The 22,930-nt window shown below is 34.7% G+C and overlaps 1 protein-coding gene across 1 annotated transcript in view; it reads left to right on the forward strand.

Annotated features, from left to right (window-relative positions):
• Window positions 1–21,704, forward strand: part of LOC125658917 (probable glutamate--tRNA ligase, mitochondrial) — a 39,893-nt gene extending 18,189 nt beyond the window's left edge. The window contains exons 6-13 of the mRNA XM_048890371.2: window positions 2,117–2,209; window positions 2,518–2,612; window positions 6,855–6,909; window positions 7,036–7,152; window positions 18,542–18,696; window positions 18,809–18,878; window positions 20,467–20,739; window positions 21,570–21,704. Of these exons, the coding sequence (XP_048746328.2) occupies window positions 2,117–2,209; window positions 2,518–2,612; window positions 6,855–6,909; window positions 7,036–7,152; window positions 18,542–18,696; window positions 18,809–18,878; window positions 20,467–20,739; window positions 21,570–21,686 (975 nt within the window). The 3' untranslated portion in view covers window positions 21,687–21,704. The remainder of the gene's footprint in view (window positions 1–2,116; window positions 2,210–2,517; window positions 2,613–6,854; window positions 6,910–7,035; window positions 7,153–18,541; window positions 18,697–18,808; window positions 18,879–20,466; window positions 20,740–21,569) is intronic.
• Window positions 21,705–22,930: the final 1,226 nt, after the last annotated feature.

Genomic DNA, 22,930 nt, shown 5'->3' on the forward strand with positions numbered 1-22,930 from the left:
CAAAGTCAGCTTCACATTCATTAGTCCATTTGAATTTAATTCCTTTCTTAAGTAAATAATGCAAAGGATCGGCCTTGCTGGAATGAACTTGCGGTAATAGGAAATCAAACCAATAAAGCTTCGAAGTCCGCTCACATTAGTAGGTCTAGGAAAATACTGCACAGAATCTACTTTCTCCAAGTCTGATGATATCCCTGATGACAATATCTTGATAAAATGACATTTCTGTGCCTTAATTTAGCTTAAAGCTGATATACATCTCTTCGAATCTCTCAAACACTTGTTTCAAACACTTTATGTGTTCATCAAGAGTTTTCCAGAAAACAGTTATGTCATTGCTATATACCAAACATATACCACAGTAATCCGCTTAAAACAGAGTCCACGGGTCTCTGGAATGTGGGAGCACTATAATTGTATTGTTTACATAACAAAGAATTGTGAGCTCTGTATCTCCCATATACCTTGACAACTGACATTCAAATTTTTGCAGACTATTAGAAATACTCTAGTAGTTAAGCATTCTTAACATTAAAAATGAAAAAATAAAATCTGAAAATTTTCAGCTCAAATCATGTCCATGCCCCTTTAACACTCAAGGGTTAATTTACATTAAGTTATGAATAGAATGAAATTATTCATTTCTGGTTTTCCTTCAAAATGTAGCTAGCATGATGTTAAACCAGTTGAACATTTGGCAACACATTAACATGCATTATGTAATGGCATGAACAGGACAATTGTTACAGTAGAGCAATCGCAGAGTGTATCAAAATATTTGCAGTTTGTTCCAAAAGAGAGAGTCCGACTTACTCACTCAGAGACATTATCATGGAAAGAAAAGTTCTTGCATCATGAAGTTGATACACAGTAATTTTTAATGCAATTATTTTTAAATTATCCTAAATTTTGCAATCCTAATGTAAGTGAATAATCTATTTTCTTCAATAAGTTGATGTCCATTCAGGGATCGACATTAACGGTTGTCCGATTGCCCGAGGCAAGTGAAAACCCAGTTCGGACAAGTGAAACTCAATACACACTTGCCCGATGGGGCAAGTGATTATTTAAGTAGGAAATGTGATTATTATAATAATTGTGTTAAGCTTGATGAATAGCAAATATTAGAACGTAAAGTCCAACTCCATATATTGCTGTTTTCTTTACCAAATCGTCAGATTATAGCGAAGGCCCATTCTAGTAGATCGTACTGTATCACCAATTGACAGAGAGAGATAATTAAGATAATTAGAATTACTGGTTGACAGGATTAATAGAGTCTAAAATATTTCGGACAACTAAGTTTTTCATTCGGACAAGTAAAACTTCGAGTTTACTTGTCCGAAGGGCAAGTAAGAAGAAAAGTTAATGTCTATCCCTGCCGTTAACAATCTTGATGAAAGCGAAATTGCCTTTTACCCCAAAATAAAAATATGCTCTGTCGTGTGGTGATGAATTGATAATTTGTCTGTAAACTTTTACGGATATGAACTTCAGAACTCTTTGCCCTCGTACAACTTTAAAATATTGTGTCGAAAGAAGAGCGATCGTCTTTTTCCATCTCGACCAAGCGCATTGTTGGCCTACAATAACAGACTGACGCGCGAGTTCTGAATGGCCATACAGGAACAGACGGTTCGAGGGAATGAACGCTTAAGGGAACGGAACACTTTGGGCTGGGAACGGAACACTTTGGGCTGGGAATGGAATGCTTTGGGCTGGGAACGGAACACTTTGGGCTGGGAATGGAATGCTTTGGGCTGGGAATAGAATGTCTTGGGCTGGGAATGGAACACTTTAGGCTGGGAATGGAATGCTTTGGGCTTGGAATGAACACTTTGGGCTGGGAATGAAATGCTTTGGGCTGGGAACGGAACACTTTGGGCTGGGAATGGAACACTTTGGGCTGGGAATAGAATGTCTTGGGCTGGGAAAAACGCTGAACGACTTGAATGGAATGTTTTGATGTGGGAATAGAACAGTTCTTATCGGGAATGGAATGGTAACAGAATGGCTCAAATGATGTAGTAATATATGCTTCAGGGTCTGAAGTTAATAAGTTTAATAACGGAACTTAGAAGCTAGATGTAATTTGAGCATTTTAAATTAATTTCAGATTATTATGAAAAGTGATGGTTTGCCAACCTATCATTTCGCCAATGTAGTGGATGACCATATGATGGGAATTACTCATGTTTTACGGGGTCAGGTGAGTTTAGAAGGTTGATATACAATTGTACAAAGAATTCAATTAAATTGAATGTTTTGCTATTATCTTTCCATGTATAACTCTTTCTTTCTTTTCATGTCCATTGTGAACTTATTCTGTTAAAAATAAAGACCCCCCCCCCCCCAAATAAAAAAATAACAAATAAAAAAAGCTGGTAGCATTGAAGTGATGCCAACTTTGTGAGTTGTGATGAATGAATTTCAGGCACATGGAAGATAATTCTCTGTAGAATTAATGACAGGTATGTAATAACATTACAGGTGTCATTCTTAAGTTTACTATTGTAGGAATGGCAGATGTCAACTCCCAAACATCTGCTGATGTATAAAGCATTTGGTTGGTCACCTCCAGAGTTTGGGCACCTCCCTCTCATCATGAACAGGTACAGAAACGTAAAGGAAGTTTGCAGCGTAAAGTTGATGCTTCCCCCCAAAAATCACAGTGCTCTACATAAATGTACCTAGTATATGCACTTAACACCATATGACATCACAATGAAAACATACGTCACAACATAGTCATATCACGGGGAAAATGTCACAATATTTTGTCTTTATTTACTACAGCTGTCAAGTGATGAGCTGTATACGTGTAAAATTAACTGTCAAACGCTTATATATTATTTCTCTTTGGTATTGTTTCAGTCTCAAAATTTCATGCATAGCATACATGAAGGTAATATTCATAATATATTGTGACCTTGAAATTGCCCCTAATTAACACACATGATTCATTTTAAAATGGACTCATCTGGATGAATAAGATTATCATATGTAAATAGAGCAAGAGTTGAAGTGCATGCATCTGCTATAACCAATAATACAAATTTTTGTATATATATATTCTAGAAATATTCATACATTTGAAAATGTGCAGAGGTAATATCTATAGGAATGTGAGCAACCCCTGTAATTTGCTGATGACTGTCGGTCGTATAGTTGCCAACTCACCTGATTTTGTCAGGTTACACCTGATTTTTCGACCCATAACCTAATTTCTTTTTTATGACCCATTAATTGGGTTGTACCTTTCACCTGATTTTTGCTGAACTCGATTATTTCCCGATATCTGGGTTTGGTTTTGTACATTACATTTTGTACATTTGGTTTTGTAAATTAGTTCACACATGTAATTTCCAGTTTGCAACACAAGCTTGGATCTATGTAAACAATGCCAATGGCCAAGTACATTACAGGTGTTAACAATTATCCTGGAGTTGTTTTGACAAATCAGGGTTTTAATTCATTATTTAAAATGGCTTCCAATAGGAAGAGATCCTTATCTAGGCCATCAGACATGCCAATAAAAAGAAAATGATGCTTATGTACCTACCAACAAGTCTGGGAAAATGACTTAATTGGTAAAATTTTTTTTATTGAGGACAGCATGATGCTTATTGTACTTTGTGTAACTGCCACTTGTCTTTTGGGTCTGGAGCTAAAAATTATCTGACAAAACATTCCAAAACATAAAATCATGTAAAATATACTTTAGCACAAAAGTAATCTAAATTACTGTCTTCATTTTGCCATCATCTTCAGATATTAAAAGTAAAGTTGACGTAGCAAAAACTGTTTTTGCTAATTTTCTAGCAGAACACAACCTTCTGTGTCTTACTTTGAATATTGTTCATCTCTATCAGTCTTTCTTACATTCATTCCAAAATTCAACAGATATAACTTGACAAATATGATAGAGTCCTGAGGTCTTCGAAAATGAAAAGAGAATGACAGGGCCTACAAATTAGGTTCAAGGTTAATTGACTCCAGTGACCTTTACTTCTGACCATGAACATAAAAACTGGTATAGCTGTAAAACCGGGACTAGTAGCGACATGGAATCTTCAGAAATGGCAAAAGGATGACAGGACTTACAAACTAATATCACGGTACAGTGACTCTAGTGACCTTGACCTCTGACCTTAGAACATAAAATGAGTATTTCTTAAGAATCGGGTCTGATAGAGACATGGGGTCTTCAGAAATGATGAAAGGGTGATGGGATCTACGTATTGATATCAAGTTCAGGTGACTCCATTGTCCTTGACCTCTGGCCTTGAACATATAAACTCCTATAAAAGCCTATAAATTTTAGAATTGGAATTGTTAGAGACATGGAACCTTCTGAAATGATAAGAAGATGATAAGATCTACAACCTAGTATCAAGGTCAAGTGACTCCAATGACCTTGACCTCTGACCGCCGAACGTAAAATTGGTATTACTTAAGAACATGGTCTTATAGAGATATGGGATCTTCAGAAGCGATGAAAGGATGATGAGATCTACAAATCAGTGTCAAAGTGAAATGACTCCAGTGACCTTGACCTCTGACCTTGAAGATATAAATAAGATCATATAATTTTAGAACTGGAATTGATAGAGACTTTGGATCTTCAGAAATGATAAGAGGATGGTAAGATTTACAAAGTAGTATCAAGGTCAAGTGAGTCCATTGACCTTGAACTCCAACCTTAGATCATAAAATTAATATTGCTTAAGAGCTACGTCTTGTAAAATGATGGGATCTTCAAAAATGATAAACGGATGATGGGTCTACAAATTGGTATCAAGGTCAAGTGACTCCAGTGATCTTGGCCTCTGTCCTTGAACATACAAACTCATATAAATTTAGAACTGGAATTGATAGCGACATGGGACCTTTAGAAATGATAAAAAAAATGAAAAGATCTACAAACTAATATCAAGTATTACTTTAGAACTAGGTCTGATAAAAAGATGGGATCTTCAGAAATGATGAAAGGATGGTGAGATCTACAAATTAGTATGAAGGTCAAATGACTCCAGTGACTTTGACCTCTGATCAAAAACTGGAATTGATAGAGACTTTGGATCTTCAGAAATGATAAAAGGATGTATTGACCTACAAATTAGTATTTCCAGTGACCTTGACATTTGACCTTGATTATAAAAATTTGTATAATTTTAGAACTGAGACTTATAGAGACTTGGGATCATCAAAAATGATGAGAGGATGTTGGGACCTAAAAACTAGGATCAAGATCAAGTGACACAAGTTTTACTGAAGGGGAAAAAGGGGGATTTTTTGAAAAATTTCAAAATCAGTCTTCATGATTTATATTTTTAGTCCCCTACCGAGGAAGTCGAAGGAGACTTTAGGTTTGTGCTCCATCTGTCTGTCTGTCCGTCAGTCCTGCAAATCAGTTTTCCGGACTTTTTTTTTTACGTGCTTGTAGATATTCATTTGATATTTGGTAGATTGCTTTGCAATAACAAGTTGCAGATCAAGTTCGAATTTCGTCTCGGTCCATTGATTTTTCAGTAAGTTATGGCCCTTGGGCTTAGAAAAATATCATGAATTATTAGTTTTCTGGACTTTTTTTTGACCTGCTTGCAGATATTCATTTGATATTTGGTGCATTGCTTTGCCTGAACAAGTTACAGATCAGGTTCGAGTTTTATCTCTGTCCGATGATTTTTCAGTAAGTTATGGCCCTTGGACTTAGAAAAATAGCATGAATTATTAGTTTTCCGAACCTTTTTTGGTTGTGCTTGCAGATATTAATTTGATATATAGTTCATTCTTTGGCATAACAAATTACAGATCAAGTTCAAATTTCAGCTCGGTCCATTGATTTTTCATTAAGTTATAGTCCTTGGACTTTGAAAAATAGCATGAATGATCAGTTTTCCGGACTTTTTTTTTTATGTGCTTACAGATATTCATTTGATATTTGATACATTGCTTTGACATAACAAGTTACAGATGAAGTTCGAGTTTCGTCTTGGTCTGTTGATTTTTCTCTAAGTTGTGGCCCTTGGACTTAGAAAAATAGCATGAATAATCAGTTTTCCGGAATTTTTTTTTTGTGCTTGCAGATATTCATTTGATATTCAGTACATCATGATGATTGCTTTGCCATAACAAATTACAGATCTTGAAGTTTTCTTTGTTTAGTCTTTGTACCTAAATAGTAGTTGATTTCCAACCATTCCTATCTTGGTTTCCCAATCTTCCCTTTTACCATAATCTTGGTCTCATAATGAACTTTGAATATTGTTGCGGTCCAATAATTTTTGCCTGCGGTAGGGGACTATGTATTGCTATGCAATACTCTCAGAATGCTTGTTTAAATGAAGTTAAAATTGGCATGGATTTTGTTAAGGGAGGAAAATAGTAGTACTCAGAAAAAAGCCACATTTATAGAAACAGTGCTTTGTTTGGGAGACTTTATAATTAGTAGATTATAATCATATCTTGTTATACTTGTGAATTTGAGGTGTCAGTTCACACTAAACTTATGGTACATTTGGTAAGGAAGCCCTTAACCTAATTGTGTAACTGTTCAATCACATTGAACTGTTTTATAATGAAGTGGTGTTGAATATCCAGGAGGAACTCATTAATGAAGCTTGGGTGGTGGGTTGTCATTGAGCAATTTTTTAATAAGTTCACAGAGCTTGGCTATTAGTAAAGTTTCACATTTGTCTTTTAACACATAATCATGGTATATCCCATAGAATACATCCTCTGGAAATCAGAAATGATTAGAAATATTCAAACATAATAAGAATATTTAACTTTGTGTGAAAAACAGAGAGTAATGATTATTTATGTTCAGAAGTTTATCTCTTGAATTTTAGTGATGGCACCAAACTGTCGAAGAGACAGGGAGATATTCAGATATCATATTATCAGGTAGAGTTAAATCTCTCTCTCTCTCTCTCTCTCTCTCTCTCTCTCTCTCTCTCTCTCTCTCTCATTTCATCCTCCTGATGGAATACAATGAAATGTAAAGCTATAATCTCATTTTTTAATTGACAGAAAAAAGGATATAGTCCCGAGGCATTACTGAAGTTTATGACATTGATGGGAGGGGGGTACACACAAACAGAAGACAACTCTATTAGATATGATAGCATGAAGGATCTCATCGAGAAGGTATGCTGCTCAATTCATTATCATATATATGCCTTACAAAGAGCAATGATGCATTGCTTTTGAATGGTATCAGAATTTAATCCTATAATGGAAATTGACTAAGTTATTTTTAGCTCACCTAAGCTGAAAGCTGGAGTGAGCTATTCTGATTGCCTTTTGTCTGTCTGTTCATCTGTCCATAAACTCTCTTTCCCCAGAACCACTGGACCAATTACAATCAAACTTGGTACAAATCATTCTTAGGTGAAGGAGATTCAAGTAACAATTAAGGTGTTATTAGCCCACATGAGCTGAAAGCTTTTCTGATCACCCATTGTCTGTCATCCGTCTGTCTTACTGTCTGTCCGTCTGTCTGGACCTTGTGGGCAGGATACAGACCGAACCGTAAGCTCCAGGATTTTACAACTTAGTACATTTGATCACCATGATGAGAGGAAGATGCCTATCGTTTTTCAAGATCAGAGGTCAAAGGTCAAGGTTGTAGTATCACTTAGTAGGGAAACCTAGTAGGGTACCCTTGTGGGCAGGATACAAACCGAACCGTAAGCTCCAGGATATTACAACTTAGTAAATTTGATCTCCATGATGCGAGGAAGATGCCTATTGTTTTTCAAGGTCAGAAGTCAAAGGTCAAGGTTGTAGTATTACTTAGTAGGAAAACCTTGTAGGCAGGATACAAACCGAACCGTAAGCTCCAGAATATTGCAACTTTGTACATTTGATCACCATGATGAGTGGAAGATACCTATTGTTTTTCAAGGGTAGAGGTCAAAGGTCACAGTATCACTTAGCAGGAAAACCTTGTAGGCAGGATACAAACCAAACTTTAAGCTTCAGGATATTGCAACTTGTTGCATTTGATCCCCATGATAAGAGGAAGATGCCTTTTGTTTTTCAAGGTTAAAGGTCAAAAGGTCAAGGTTGCAGTGTCACAGTAGGAAGACCTTGTAGGCAGTATGCAAACCAAACCGTAACTCCAAGATATTGCAAGTTGGTACATTTGATCACCGTAATGAGAGGAAGATGCCTATTATTTTTCAAAGTCAAAGGTCAAGATCACAGTATCACATAGTAGGAAAACCTTGTAGACAGTATACAGACTGAACTGTTGGGGCTAGGACCGTCAAACTTTATACACATAGACTTTATGCCAAGTGGAGGATGCCTATTGTTTCTTAATTTCAAAGGTCAAGGTCGTAGTAGCAGGATACAGACTGATTCGTTGGGGCAAGCACCGTCAAACTTGGTACACATTCATCTTATGCCAAGTGAAAATATTACATAGAGAGTACATGATTTGTCTGCTTTTATGATGCAAAGAAAGTATGTCACACCCTGATGATTGTTGATACTACTTGAACATCATGAAAATCATGTAAACATATCTATTTATCACAGAGAAATACCAACATTTTATCTACTGTATATTATCAACACATTTTCGAAACAAATGTTGAAAACATATACTGTGTGCCTCTTCACGATTATCATGTTTCAAAACATGTGAATATATGTTTAACGTAACCTAGATATATGTTTAATGCATGTTAAACTTATGTTGATTGTTTGTTAAACATATGTTTGATATATATGTTAAACATTATAATATATGTTAAACATGATGTTACAATTTTGCATGTAGATAATATGAAAATCATAAGAAAAACATGTGAATATCATATGAACAAACTATATGTTTATTAAAAAGTAATACAAACATATGTTATTCACACTAAAAAGATATGTCAATCAAATGTTTGAAAACATACATTTACCTTGAGTGCTCCTTTTACATGATTATCGTATGTTTCAAAACATATGTTGCAATTTTACTATTATTTATATTTATTTATCAAGTTATTTTAAAAGATAGAATTTCATTGTTTACAGACAGATCAAGTAAAATTGCAACATATGTTGAACATATGATTGGATATTCATATGTTAATCATATATGATTTTATCATCATATGGTGAACATATGTTTTGAACATATTTTTGACCATACTGCAAACATAAAAACATGTTCAACATGTGATAAACATATGAAATTTTGAACATATGATTAATGTATGATCAAAAAGGGGGTGGGGGTCTATATTTTATACAGATTTTTGTTTGTTAGAATACCCCACCCTCAAAATCGTTGATACGGGCCTAGGCCCTGTTTTACTAAAGAATTTACAAATAAGACTAAAAATATTACAGAGTTTTCTTAACTTAATTCATTTTTTAAGATTACATTTATGAGTATAAGTTTACATTATTAACCGAATTCTTGTTCACATTAAAATCACAAGGTTTTGACATAATTTGAGCAACTGGTGTTAAAGTATAAAAATATATATTGGAATACCATAAGAAGACCATTTTTGATGATCTTTGACCTTGACCTTTTATGTAAAGGTCAAATAATAGAATTTTTGGGCTAGTTCATTGATATTTGGTATGTGGGTATACCACAATAAGACAGTGTGTCACATGTCATTTTTGATTACCCTTGACCTTTTATGTAAAGGGCATTTTTTTTTTATCCAGATCACAACTTTTTTGTTCTTTGATGTAGGCCTTTGATATTTGGTAAGTAGGTTTACCATGATAAAACATTGTGTTACGTGTCATTTTTATGACCTTTGACCTTTTATGTAACAGTCAGATAATAGAATTTTGGGGAATTTTTGTTGTTAAGACTCTAACTCACCTGAGCTTTTCTGATAAAAATTTGTCCGTTGTCTGTTGTCGTTGTAAACTTTTCACATTTTCATCTTCTCCAGAACACTGGGTCAATTTCAACCAAACTTGGCACGAAGCATTCTTGGGCGAAGGGCTTTCAAGTTTGAACAAATGAAGGTCCATGCAAAAATAGAGTGGGGTCATGTAAAAAATTTCTCAAGAACTACTGGGTCAGAAGAGCTGACATTTGCATGAAAGCTTTCTGACATAGTGCAGATTAAAGTTTGTTAAAATCATAGCCCCAGAGGGTAGGATTGAGCCACAATAAGGGATCAATGTTTTACATGCAAATATATAGGGAGAAAATCTTTTCAAATCTTCTCAAGAACCACTGGACTAGGAAGGTACGAATTTACATGAAAGCATTCTGACATGGTGCAGATTCAAGTTTGTTAAAATTATGGTCCCACTGACTGATTGATTGATGTTTTCCGCCACACTCAACAATTTTTCAGTTATCTGGTGGCGTCCAGTTTTTATTGGTGGAAGAGAGAACCCAGATACAAAGTACCTGGGAAGAGACCACCAACCTTCCAAAAGTAAACTGGGAAACTTTCTCACTTACCGACGCGAGTGGGATTCGAACCTGCACCAACAGAGGTAAGAGATCGTGTGATTTTGAGGGCGATGCTCTAACCACTCGGCCATGGAGGCCCCCTGAGGGTAGGATGGGGCCTCAATAGGGAAGTTTTACATGCAAATATATAGGGAAATCATTAAAAATCTTAAGAACCACTGGGCCAGGAAAGTAGAAGTTTACATGAAGGCTACCTGACATTGCAGATTGAAGATTGTTTAAATCATGGCCCCCAGGGGTAGGATGGAGCCACAATAGGGGATCAAAGTTTTACATGCAAATATATAGACGTGCAGATTCAAGTTTGTTAAAATCATGGCCCCCCGGGGGTAGGATTGGGCCACAATAGGAGATCGAAGTTTTACATACAAATATATAGGAAAAGTCATTAAAAATCTTCTTCTGAAAAATCACTGGGCCAGTAAAGTTTACATTTACATGAAAGCTTCCTGACATAGTGTAGATTCAATAGGGTACCTGTAAAGTGCGAAACGAAACAAAACGAAATCTAACGAAACGAAATGAAACCCACCGAAACGAAACGAAACCTACCGAAACGAAACAGATTGTATGATCGAACTCTTTTTTAAAATTATAATAATTGAAAATGGTATCTTAGGCCCCTGTTAAAGTTTACACATATAAATAAAATTCGCCTCCCCTTTGATGTAGGCTTTTGGCTTGACTGATACAAAGTTTTAAGAGTTGGAAAGGGGGGGGGGGGGTAAGCACAAAGTATATAAATACCATGTGCAATTAGGTTCGGATCCATAACTTTCAGAACGGAAGGTTTCAGTCTCACAGGTCAGAGGTCTGGGGAAACACACTAAACGAGGAATGGGGTCATCGGCGTTGAATCCGATTTTGGGCATAAATACATGTTTCAGTATTTTTTGCTCTAAAGACAAATATATGTATACATGTGGATATTGTGTATTTGTATGTAGTATATCAAACGGTGGATTCTGAATATGTCCTCCCGTTCTCTTTGTGATTTCTGCTTAAAATCCCCTTGTTCATAAGCCTTTTCAGTTTACAAAATGCCGACCTCCTCCTAATATTATTGCATTAAAAAAAATCCGTTTTCCGTCCCGTTTTCAATTCCCCGTCTTAGCAACATCCCAAATGTATAGAGTTTTTCCATTATTGAAAGTACTCGCACCTCAGCAGTTAGAGATAAAATAAGAGGTTAAGAGCTCTTCCTGCTTTCAATTTTCTCAGACACCAGCTTCTTCAAACAATGTATCTATGCCCAAAGGCGGATCCAACGTCGGCGATCCCACCCCTCGTATAGTGTGTTTCCCCAGATCTCTGAGACTGTAACCCTCGGTTCTGAAATGATGTATGGATCCGAAACTAATTGTACATGGCATTTAATCAACTACGGATATGTACTTTGTGCTTACTCCCCCCTTTCCAACTTTTAAAACTTTGTAACAGTCAAACCGAAAGCCTACATCAAAGGGGAGGCGAATTTTATTTATATGTGGTAACTTTCACAGGGGCCTAAGATACCATTTTTAATTATTATAATTAAAAGAGTTCGATCATACAATCTGTTTCGTTTCGTTTCGGTAGGTTTCATTTCGTTTCGGTGGGTTTCGTTTCGTTTCGGTAGATTTCGTTTCGTTTCGGTAGATTTCGTTTTGTTTCGATTTCGTTTCGCACTTTACAGGTACCCAGATTCAATAGGGCTGTGCGGTGCACCAAAATTTTCGGTGCACCGCGATTCATACCATTCGATTCGATGCACCGATTACAAATTCAGGATTTCGGTTTGGTTCGGTTTGGATTTTACATACACCAAAAACAACAAAAATGGTGTTCGAGTGAGGTGCAGAGCATGTAGATTTTTATGAAACAGAGATTTAGATTACTACTCTGTTGAAATTTAGCATTTTCACTACTCAGATACCAACAGAATATAATAATAATAATACCATATTTATATAGCACCCTTTTCATACACTATGTACGCTCAAAGGCGCTTTACAAATGTAATGTACATTATTACCCCGGCAGACCTTATATCAATCTAGAACTTTCTCAGCCTCCTAGGAAGCATACAGTGCAAGCTGCCATTACAAGCGCTAGAGCACTAACATTCTAACAATATCTTTCACTGTCTATAGCCAGGTACCCCTTTTACACTTGGGTGGAGTGAGGAAATTCATGTAAAGTGCCTTTCCCAAGGACACAACGTCAGCCCTGCCGCGGCCAGGACTCGAACCCACGACCTTTCGGTCGAGAGTCTGACGGCCTAACCACTCGGCCACCGACGGTCCGTAAGATTGCAGTTTATCTTTACACGACATATAGCATTTCTGTCAGTGCTGGGGTGTAATCAACATCGTAGATAATGACACAGATTAATTGTTTTGACAGTTATCAGAGAGAATTAAATCAATAAATGAGATTTCCAAAGATAGAATAATTGTTGAATTTTTACATATCGATGAAAACATCACATACATTTTAAATTGACTACATACATTTGTTTAACAATCCAAAAATTATGCATCACATTATTATAACAAATTTTAATAGACTGTCAATGTGTTCTTGTTTGTTTACAAATGGTCGTAAAGTTATACAAAACTTGAATAAAATTAAATCAAGTATGCTACAGTACTCATTAAAATTGTTTATTTTTGTGCTGTCATTCGCGACATTGGACCTAACATAAACCGAACTGAAAGAAATCGAATTGTGCTGTTCTGAATCAAAACCGAACCGAATTGAGCTAACCCAGAATCGTCCCAGCCCTAAGATTCAAGTTTGTTCAAATCATGGTTCCCAAGAGTAGGACGGGATTGTGCACAGTAGGGGATCAAAATTTTACATTCATATATATAGAGAAAATCTTTAAAAATCTTCTCTAGAACCATTGGACCGAAGAAGTTTATACATTCACATGAAAGCTTCCTGACAGTGCAGATTCAAGTTTGTAAAAATCATGGTCCCCGGGGGTAGGTTGGGGCCACAATAGGGACCAAAGTTCTACATGCAAACATATATTGAAAATCTTTAGATATTGGCCAAGGTGACTCGGGTGAGCGATGTGACCCATGGGCCTCTTGTTTGTCTTTTGACATAGGTCTTTGATATTTGGTGTGTGGGTATACCGTGATAAGACAGAGTGCTGTGTGTCATTTTTGTTGATGACCTTTGACCTTAACCTTTTATGTAAAGGCCCTATATTAGAATTTTTGGGCAAGGCCTTTGATATTTGGTATGTGGGTATACTATGATAAGACAGTGTTGTGTGCCATTTTTGACGACCTTTGACCTGAACCTTTCATGTAAAGGTCAAATAATAGAATTCTTTTTGCATTTTTATTTTCTGGAATATAACTTTTTTTGTCTTTTGACATAGGACATTGATATTTGATAAGTGTGTCGGGTGCTATTTTTGATGACCATTGACCTTTTATGTAAAGATCAATAAATAGAATCTTTGGACTAGGCTTTTGATATTTGGTATGTGTGTATACTATGATAAGACAGTGTTTTGTGCCATATTTTTAATTATCTTTGGCCTTGACCTTTTATGTAAAGGTCAAATAATAGAATCTTGGCCTTTTTGTTGTCAAGACCATAACTTTTTTGCTGTTTGACATACATGTATGCCTTTGATATTTGGTATGTGGGTATACTATGATAATTAAGACAGCGTTTTGTGCCATGTTTGCTGACCTTTTATGTAATGATCAAATAATAGAATTTTTTGGCATTTTTTTGTCTGGACCATTTGTTGTCTTTTGACACAGGCCTTTGATATTTGGTATGTTTAATTTACTATCATATGTTCACAACTGTTACACTGTTCTTGTTTGAAGCACATTTACATATAGGCGAATGCTATGTCTAACCGTAAGTCTTCATTTTCCACTTTAAAAATGATCCCTAAAAATTTGTTAAAAAACTATGGAAAATTGAAGGGGACGAGGCATCAGTTTAAGTGTGCTAAAACAATTCTTTCTAGTCTGATTTGTATTGTATTACTAGATGGGTTGTTTATTATACCCCCCGAACGAAGTTCTGGGGGGTATATAGGAATCACTCTGTCTGTCTGTCCGTCTGTCTGTCTGTGCAGATTCGTGTCCGGGCCATAACTTCTTTGTTCTTTGACTTAGACATACCATATTTGGCACACAGGTAGATCACCATGAGACGATGTGTCATGTACCTTCATGACCTCTATATGACCTTGACCCTTGACCTCAAGGTCAAAATTAAAGGTTTTTTACAATGGATTCGTGTCCGGGCCATAACTTCTTTGTTCTTTGACATAGGCATACCATATTTGACACATGAGTGTATCACCATGAGACGATGTGTCATGTACCTTCATGACCTCCATATGACCTTGACCCTTGACCTCAAGGTCAAAATTAAAGGTTTTTTACAATGGATTCGTATCCGGGCCATAACTTCTTTGTTCTTTGACATAGGCATACCATATTTGACACATGAGTGTATCACCATGAGACGATGTGTCATGTACCTTCATGACCTCCATATGACCTTGACCTCAAGGTCAAAATTAAAGGTTTTTACAATGGATTCATGTCCGGGCCATGACTTCTTTGTTCTTTGACATAGGCATATCATATTTGACAAATGAGTGTATCACCATGAGACGATGTGTCGAGTACCTTCATGACCTGTATATGACCTTGAACTTTGACCTCAAGGTCAAAATTGATTATAGGGTTTTGACATAGTCATACCATAAGACATGGGTGTATCACCATGAGACTATGTGTCATGTACATTCATGACCTCTTTATGACCTTGGATCTTTGATCTCAAGGTCAAAATTATAGGTTTATGCCATGGATTTGTGTTTGGACTATATCTTCCATTTTCTTCTACAAATGCATACCATATTTTTACACTCAGGAAAGAGGTAATTTATACCTATTAACAACACCCTTTGGGAGATAGGGGTAAGCGGGGGGTATTCTTAGTGAGCATTGCTCACAGTACATCTTGTTTTGATTTAATATGAAGGACAAGTTATAGCCTTTATTGTGTTGAGAACAAGCAAAATATTATGGATGCTTTTTGAGACACAAGTTCCCTATATTTGTGCAGGACTATTTAACGAGGCTGAGTACAATTCGAATTTTCGTGTTCTGTTCAGTTGTTGTGCATCGTTTCACTTTCATGAAGTCGTAAAAAATGAACTCTAGATATTTTAACAAATACGATGTTTTAAAATAAAAAACTAAAGGACTGTTAATTCATGTTCAAATATAGTAAATTCTAAAGATGATAAGAAAAATTTCTTTAAAAAGTAGTTTTACAACTTGAGAAGACCAGAGCAGACGTCAGACAATATTTCCCAGTGGATTGAACACATTGGGGTATTACAAAAAAAAATATTTATAGAAAAAAGTTCGACGTCGATCTTTGTCCCATGCAAAGATAACTCAGATCATTGATTTTAATATGTGTTATCATACACATGTATATACATGTATTATATGTTTTTCCCTACCTGTTCATATCTTATTTCCAAATGCCAAGGGCCCTTGAGGGGCAACATGAAAATACACACAAATGTATATAAATACATGTACATCAGCAAAAAAAAAAAAAAAAAAGAATAAGTCATTACATGACACATGGTTTAAACACAATGTCACTGTTATTCTAGATTGCATATATTGTTCAAAATAAATTTCCTAAGTGTATATGCTCTGTTCTAGTTTACAAGGGAAAAAAATCCAAAATGGAAAAATAATAGCGATATCGAAGATAGTAAATTAATAGTTAGTATTTTACACATATCTATTGTAGAACACTTGTTTCTCGTTAAATAAAACAACAAAGATCCAACTAACAAAAATTATCTAAATCATTTTCTACACTAATGCCGACGTCACACTTCAACCTCACATTGTGTCATACTCAACATGCATTGTGACGCACTTTTTATGTATTCAAAGCATCTCATTCTCACTAAAATAATTTATTTTCTATCAGAAGGTCAATGAAATTTTTATTATCGAAATTATATACGTACATTATTAAAACGATGAGGATTGCTGTTCTGATGAGAAAGAGGAAGGCGTTTTTTAACAGTTTTATTGTGCACTGTAGGCCTATATTTCGTTGGTAGATCCTCTAATAAATATCCCATTCCTAAATAATCAGACTACGGGTGTAGTGCACACGTTTTCCAATTACAAATTCTGTAATTTATATATTTCACATCACATCTATATTGTAAATGTAGTTGAGTAAAACAATACACTTCATAGAGATTTCGATATAGAAATACTTGGGGCCTACTTATTCCAACACACATGTATAATGGCAGTGTCACCCCCCTACCCCCATCCACCCCCACCCCCCAATAGTAAAGATAACAACCTGGTGATTTTAATTATGTTCTCTGATCTTGCTATGTATATTTTTCCATAGTTAAAGTATGCATGGAGCCATTGGTAGGCCTCATGGTTAAACTTTTGATAATATCATTTATAAAGTAGCATTGTATTTATTTATGCATGAGATTGGAAAAATAAATTTGTAAAGTTTTGAGAATATAATCTTGTGATTCTTTTAAATTTTCTGAGATTTATAACTATTTCCTGATATTTCTTTATTCTATATCAAATATGCATATAGCTATTTAATTTATTTTCCCGATCATATGGAAGTTAGTAATACACTACAGTTATCAAGTATCCCAGATTCAAAGAAACGTTTAAATCACGCACACAAAATCATTATCACATGTAATGGGTAGAACTGCAATTAATTCATGTACAGTTTCAGACTATCAGAAGAAAATGATATATTCCCTAAGCAATAATTCCTCAAATTTATTTTCCATCATGATCCATACAAAATAGATTTTTAAAAGAGCATAAGTAAGTTCCTATGAATTGAGTAAATTGCAAACAAGATGATACACGCTTTCATCCAACAAATTTGGCCTAATATTGATGAATAATAGAGAGAAAAATTTGGCTGAAAAGGAAATTAAACGTTGAGATAGTCCCTTTGAACCGTATACACCATAATATTCTTATTTTATCAGTCATTACAAAACTAAAGGTGTTTGAACATGAAATTCTTTAATCAATGAAACAAATGACTATTTCATTAATATATCTTTGTTGATATATGCAGGAGTTACAATAAGTAGATTCTCAAATGAAAACTTTGAAACGTTCCCTAATCAATCTTCTGATTTCATTTTCTACAATGATACACACCCAATAGATTATTTTGATAGATTTGGTAAGTCTCTATGAATTGAGGAAGTTACAAACAAAATTATAGGGTTTCTTCTTCAAAATTTTGCCTTACAGTGTTTTATGAGAGCCAAAAATGTCTCGGGGAGGAAACTTTGAGATGGTCCCTTGGTCTTTCTAAACGAGGACATGTTGATTTTATTTCATTATATTGTAAAATATGTCTCAGACTTTCACATATATTGAAAAGATTGAAAACTCTAGGGCAAAAATATGAAAAATATTAAAAAGTTCTTTATTATAGGAGAAAATCCCATTAGGTCCCATAATAAAGGGGTCGATACTTTGAGTCGACCCCTACACAATACTGTACAGGCAAAGGCAATTTTTATTCTCTTAATAAAATGTCGAAAGTACAACTCATCAATGATACAAATTTGATAAAAATCTGTAGGGCAGAAATAACTGTATTCAGCCCCCTTAAACACGAAAAGCGAGGGAAAGTTCAGTAGAATCTACTTTGAATTAATACATGTATAGGTAAACAGTAGTTATGAAAAAGATAACCTATGGCTTGATAATCAAACCATGATTTAAACCAATGAAATTCTTTGTAACAAACCAAAATAAACAATTCCTCAGATATAATACAAATGAAAAATTATACAATGCAAATGAAAAATTATACAATACAAATGGAAAGTTTATACAATGCTAATGGAAAAGATCAAATATTGCAACATTTGACATGCCATATAGATTGAAATACAATGTATTGCAGTTTTAGACATTTTTATGTCAGGCAGTATGTACACATATTTTATGTTTTGTATTTATTGATATATTTATGTTTCGTAATTTGTAGTTTTCCATAAAGAATATGTCCACTAGTGCTGGTCATGTAGATCATGAGAAACTGGAGCAGGTGAATAAAATTTATCTGAAGAGGGCGCTGCAAGATAACCCCGACCTTGTCACAGACATGACATTGAATATTTTAAGGAAACACCTGCAAACAATGTAGGAGTTAGTGAACACGTAATGGTTTTGTAAATTACATTGACATTCCTTATACATTGATTGTGAAATCTCAGAAACCATTTCATAATTATTTATTTTTATAATATTGCAGATATTCTAACGAATTTGCCAATGTCCATTTGGATAAAGAACATGTTGCCAGCATTCTACAGTGGTCTCTGGTAATTATAAACACGTTGGAGATCTTATAACATGATTTTGTTTTCTTTCTGCAATTAGTGTAAAATTTATTTTCATTGCCAGTCATGCAACTAAATTTACTTGCCATTCACAGAATGATATACAAAATAAAGATATTTTTGTATTTTGATTTATCTCTAACAATCATGATTGATAACATAATTGTAACAATATGTTTTAAACAACTTTAACAACAAGAGGAAAATGTGAAGATAACAAACAGTGATCAATCTCTTAGCTCCTATAAGGAATGCAAAATAGAGAGTTGGGCAAACATGGACCCCTGGATATATCGTATAAGTAGAAATTTTAGCAAGGATTGAATTTTGGCATCATTAGCTAGAGTGTTGAGGTCGCTAAAATTGAATTTCCATATTGGAGGTCATACATGTAGTTATCTTTCTTGGGATTGTAAAGTTGCTAAAATTAGCTCTCGCTAAATATACATACTCATAATTCATTGACAAATCACTAATTTGTGTTTTGCTATGAATACCACTTTTATGGTGCATGTACCATATATGCATTGTTTCATAAATATGAGCATGATGAATGCTAGTAGTTCATTTATTGTAAATATTAATAACACAGGTACTAAAGTTGGAGTTTGATTTACATGTGCTAATTGACTCAGTAAGGTTAAAGGGACTGATTCACGACCCCCCCCCCCCCCCCCAAATTTTATTTTTCACTTTTAATGATCAAAATCTACTATCTAAGCATGTTTAAAAAGGTTTCACAAAAAATTAAGGTTATACATTATCACAGAAGCTCATTTTAGAGAGTTAATTATTTGTTTTGTAAATAAAGATTGCGGTATATATTATTGATTACGAAATTTTCAAAAGAAATGGATATCAATCTAAGTTTATTATTATAGGTATTGCATTTCAAGTATTCTTTCGGTAAAATATGTCATCTAAAAGTTGAATTTGTGATGCTGCAAAATTAAGATGCTTTATATTACAAACATGTTTGTTTGTAAACATAAAAAGACAGAGTCTTGGTTTACATAACACAGAGTGAAGACTAAAATATTGCTCTTATCCTAGCTTTCAGAAGGTCAAAATTTTGGCTGTCAACATTAAATGAGTTAATATATTTTTAATTTTCAACATCAAAAATGAAAAATATTTTTTTTCCAAAAATTGTAAACCTTTGATATTGACATTAAGTTTAATGATATTCATATTTACAAAAGAAGTGGGTGTATTCTGATTACATGTTCTGATTTGACTGGTATAATTAAGGAATGACTTTAATTCTGGAGGCAAGTTATACGAGTCAGTTACGCTTTATAATCCGCGAAACATTTACTGCTAAGTTTATTCTTATTACAACTTATTTGGGTGTTTACTCATCTTTTCAAAAGCAGATGTACATGTATATACATTATAACATTAACTGTTTAGAAATATTAATATTGTAAACCAGTCCTTAAATACATGTATGTGCTCTAAGAAATATCAAGATTACTGTTACAGATAATGCATTATTTGCTTGTTGCAAACCAAGCACTGGTGTGCATGTGTAAGAGAGAGTTGATAATCCTGTAAATGATTATTTCAGAGGGAAAATAGAATTAATAAAGTTGCTGATTTGACAGAACCAGAGTGGGACTTCTTATGGAACACACCCTCAACAACTCAGATTCAAGAACTTTGTGAAAATTCTTACCTGAATGTCAGTGCTCTTTTACAAGACTGTTGCACAGCTGTCAATCAGATGTCAGATTTCACAGAGAGCTCACTGAAAAAATCTTTATCTGTAATAGCAGAAGAAAGAGGGATCAAACTGAAAGTCTTGTTGTACAATTTAAGAGTTTCTTTGTCTGGACTTAAGGTATGTCTTTTTGTCTTTTGTTAGCTCACCTGAGCTTTTCAAATTTTGTCTGGCCGGACTGCATAATTCACATTGCGAGTAGTTTAGCGTGTTGGCTGGACCACATGATTTACGTTCCAGATAGTTTAGCATTCCAGTCGTAATGCTAAATACTTATAATTTTCATTCCGGGCTGTAATTTGTTCTGGCCCACGTAATTTTGGTTCCAGCCATAATTTTGGTTCCTTTATGTTTACAACTCTGTTCCTTGGTTGAAGCAAATATGCACATGGATGACTTGTTACATACTGTAATTCTAAATTTTCTACTTTAAAGATATAGATTAAAAAAAAATGTTTTTTAAAGAAAACTATGGAAAATGGAAGGAGAAACATTAGTTTAAGTGTCCTAAAACAATTCTTCTTAGTTAATTATTGTAAACTTACTGTGCGGCAGTTACCGTAAGTCTTTATTATGTCTAAAGTGTTTACGAGAAGTTTGCCACTTTTGGCAAACTTTTCTGATGTTTTGGTGAATAGTTATGGCACGTAAATCTGTTTGCCACAAACTTCGGCAAACTTTTAGAGTTAGTAAGAGTTGTCAATAAAGTTATTGGCCAAATGATACAAAGTGGGCGTGGTTAAATACGACAGGTGAATGATTAACATCGGGATTGAAATTCAGGAGTAGTGATACTTTTTCACTAGTAATTAAGAGTTTGAAATTATTTTGGCAACTGATTTCATTAATTCAAATGAAAATTAATATGCTTGTTTATATCTTTGTATAGCATAGTTCATTGGATGATGAATCTATTACAAACCCCTTGATGACTTTGGTTTGATTTTCAGGTTGGACCCCCTGTGATTGAAATGATGAATATACTTGGAAGAAATACCACTCTGAGTCGTCTCAAACACGCTGAACAGTGCATTAATAATGCACAATGTGTTGGCATTAAAAAATAAATATCACTTGTACATGCATATTTATATTTATTTTGAAGTGCTGGGTGCATGCACCAGCAATCATTAGGGTTGAACAGTTTTAATCAACTATCGGCAAATGAAGTATATGTTAGTGTAAGGAACGAAAACTTTGGGTAGATATTGACATATATGCTTCTGTCAAAATACCGATGCAGTATCATAGATTTCCTTAAAGTACTTGAAATATTCTTGTGCTACAATAGCAAGTACTACATGAAAATTATGGCTTCAATGGTACGGAAACTGCGGAAACTTAATAAGAGAACAAATGGTTTACGCAAGGTTTTTGTTTTGGAAACTTCAAGTTTACAAGGGTTTACAGAGTTCCTAAACCAAATCCGTCCCCGATTCTAGGTGGTTTACGCAGCAGAAACTTCATGAAACCTTAGATTTTTGCACCTTTTCCGCACTACACTCTAGGTTTATGTAAGCTTTCCTCACAGTTTAGGCAAGACTGAAAGCACTTTACAACCAGGGTTAACACAGTGCGGAAACCTGCAGAAACTTGTTAATATGACAGCATAATTGAATCAAGGCTACGTACGCACTTTGATATTAGTAATAAATTCCTACTACTCACTACTACTATGAAACAATGGGCCACATCACATATCTGAGTATATAAAACTGAAGATATAAAACTTGGGAATATTTGCAATTGGATATGATTTAGTGTTCCCTGCTACTCTGGAAAAGAAAGAAAAGGTGAAGATAACGAACAGTGATCAATCTCATGACTCCTATAAAGGTGAAGATAACGAACAGTGATCAATCTCATAACTCCTATAAATGTGAAGATAACAAACAGTGATCAATCTCATAACTCCTATAAAGGTGAAGATAATGAACAGTGATCAATCTCACAACTCTTATAAAGGTGAAGATAACGAACAGTGATCAATCTCATAACTCCTATAAAGGTGAAGATGATGAACAGTGATCAATCTCATAACTCCTATAAGGAATACAAAACAGATAGTTGGGCAAACAAGGACACCTGGATATACCAGAAGTGGGAAATGACAGTCATTAACAAGGACACCTGGATATACCAGAGGTGGGATCAGTCATTATTTTCTACTTTACAGCTTCCACAAAGTGGTATAAGGAGAGGGCAAGTGGTACAATTATATCTCCCCAGACCCCCAGTCGCAAATACACGGGGTCCTCATCTTTGCCAATAACTGTTACTACGGAGGTCTCCAACAGAACATGGGCATTTA

The sequence above is a fragment of the Ostrea edulis genome, chromosome 9, assembly GCF_947568905.1.
Source record: "Ostrea edulis chromosome 9, xbOstEdul1.1, whole genome shotgun sequence".
Taxonomy (NCBI): Eukaryota; Metazoa; Mollusca; class Bivalvia; order Ostreida; family Ostreidae; genus Ostrea; species Ostrea edulis.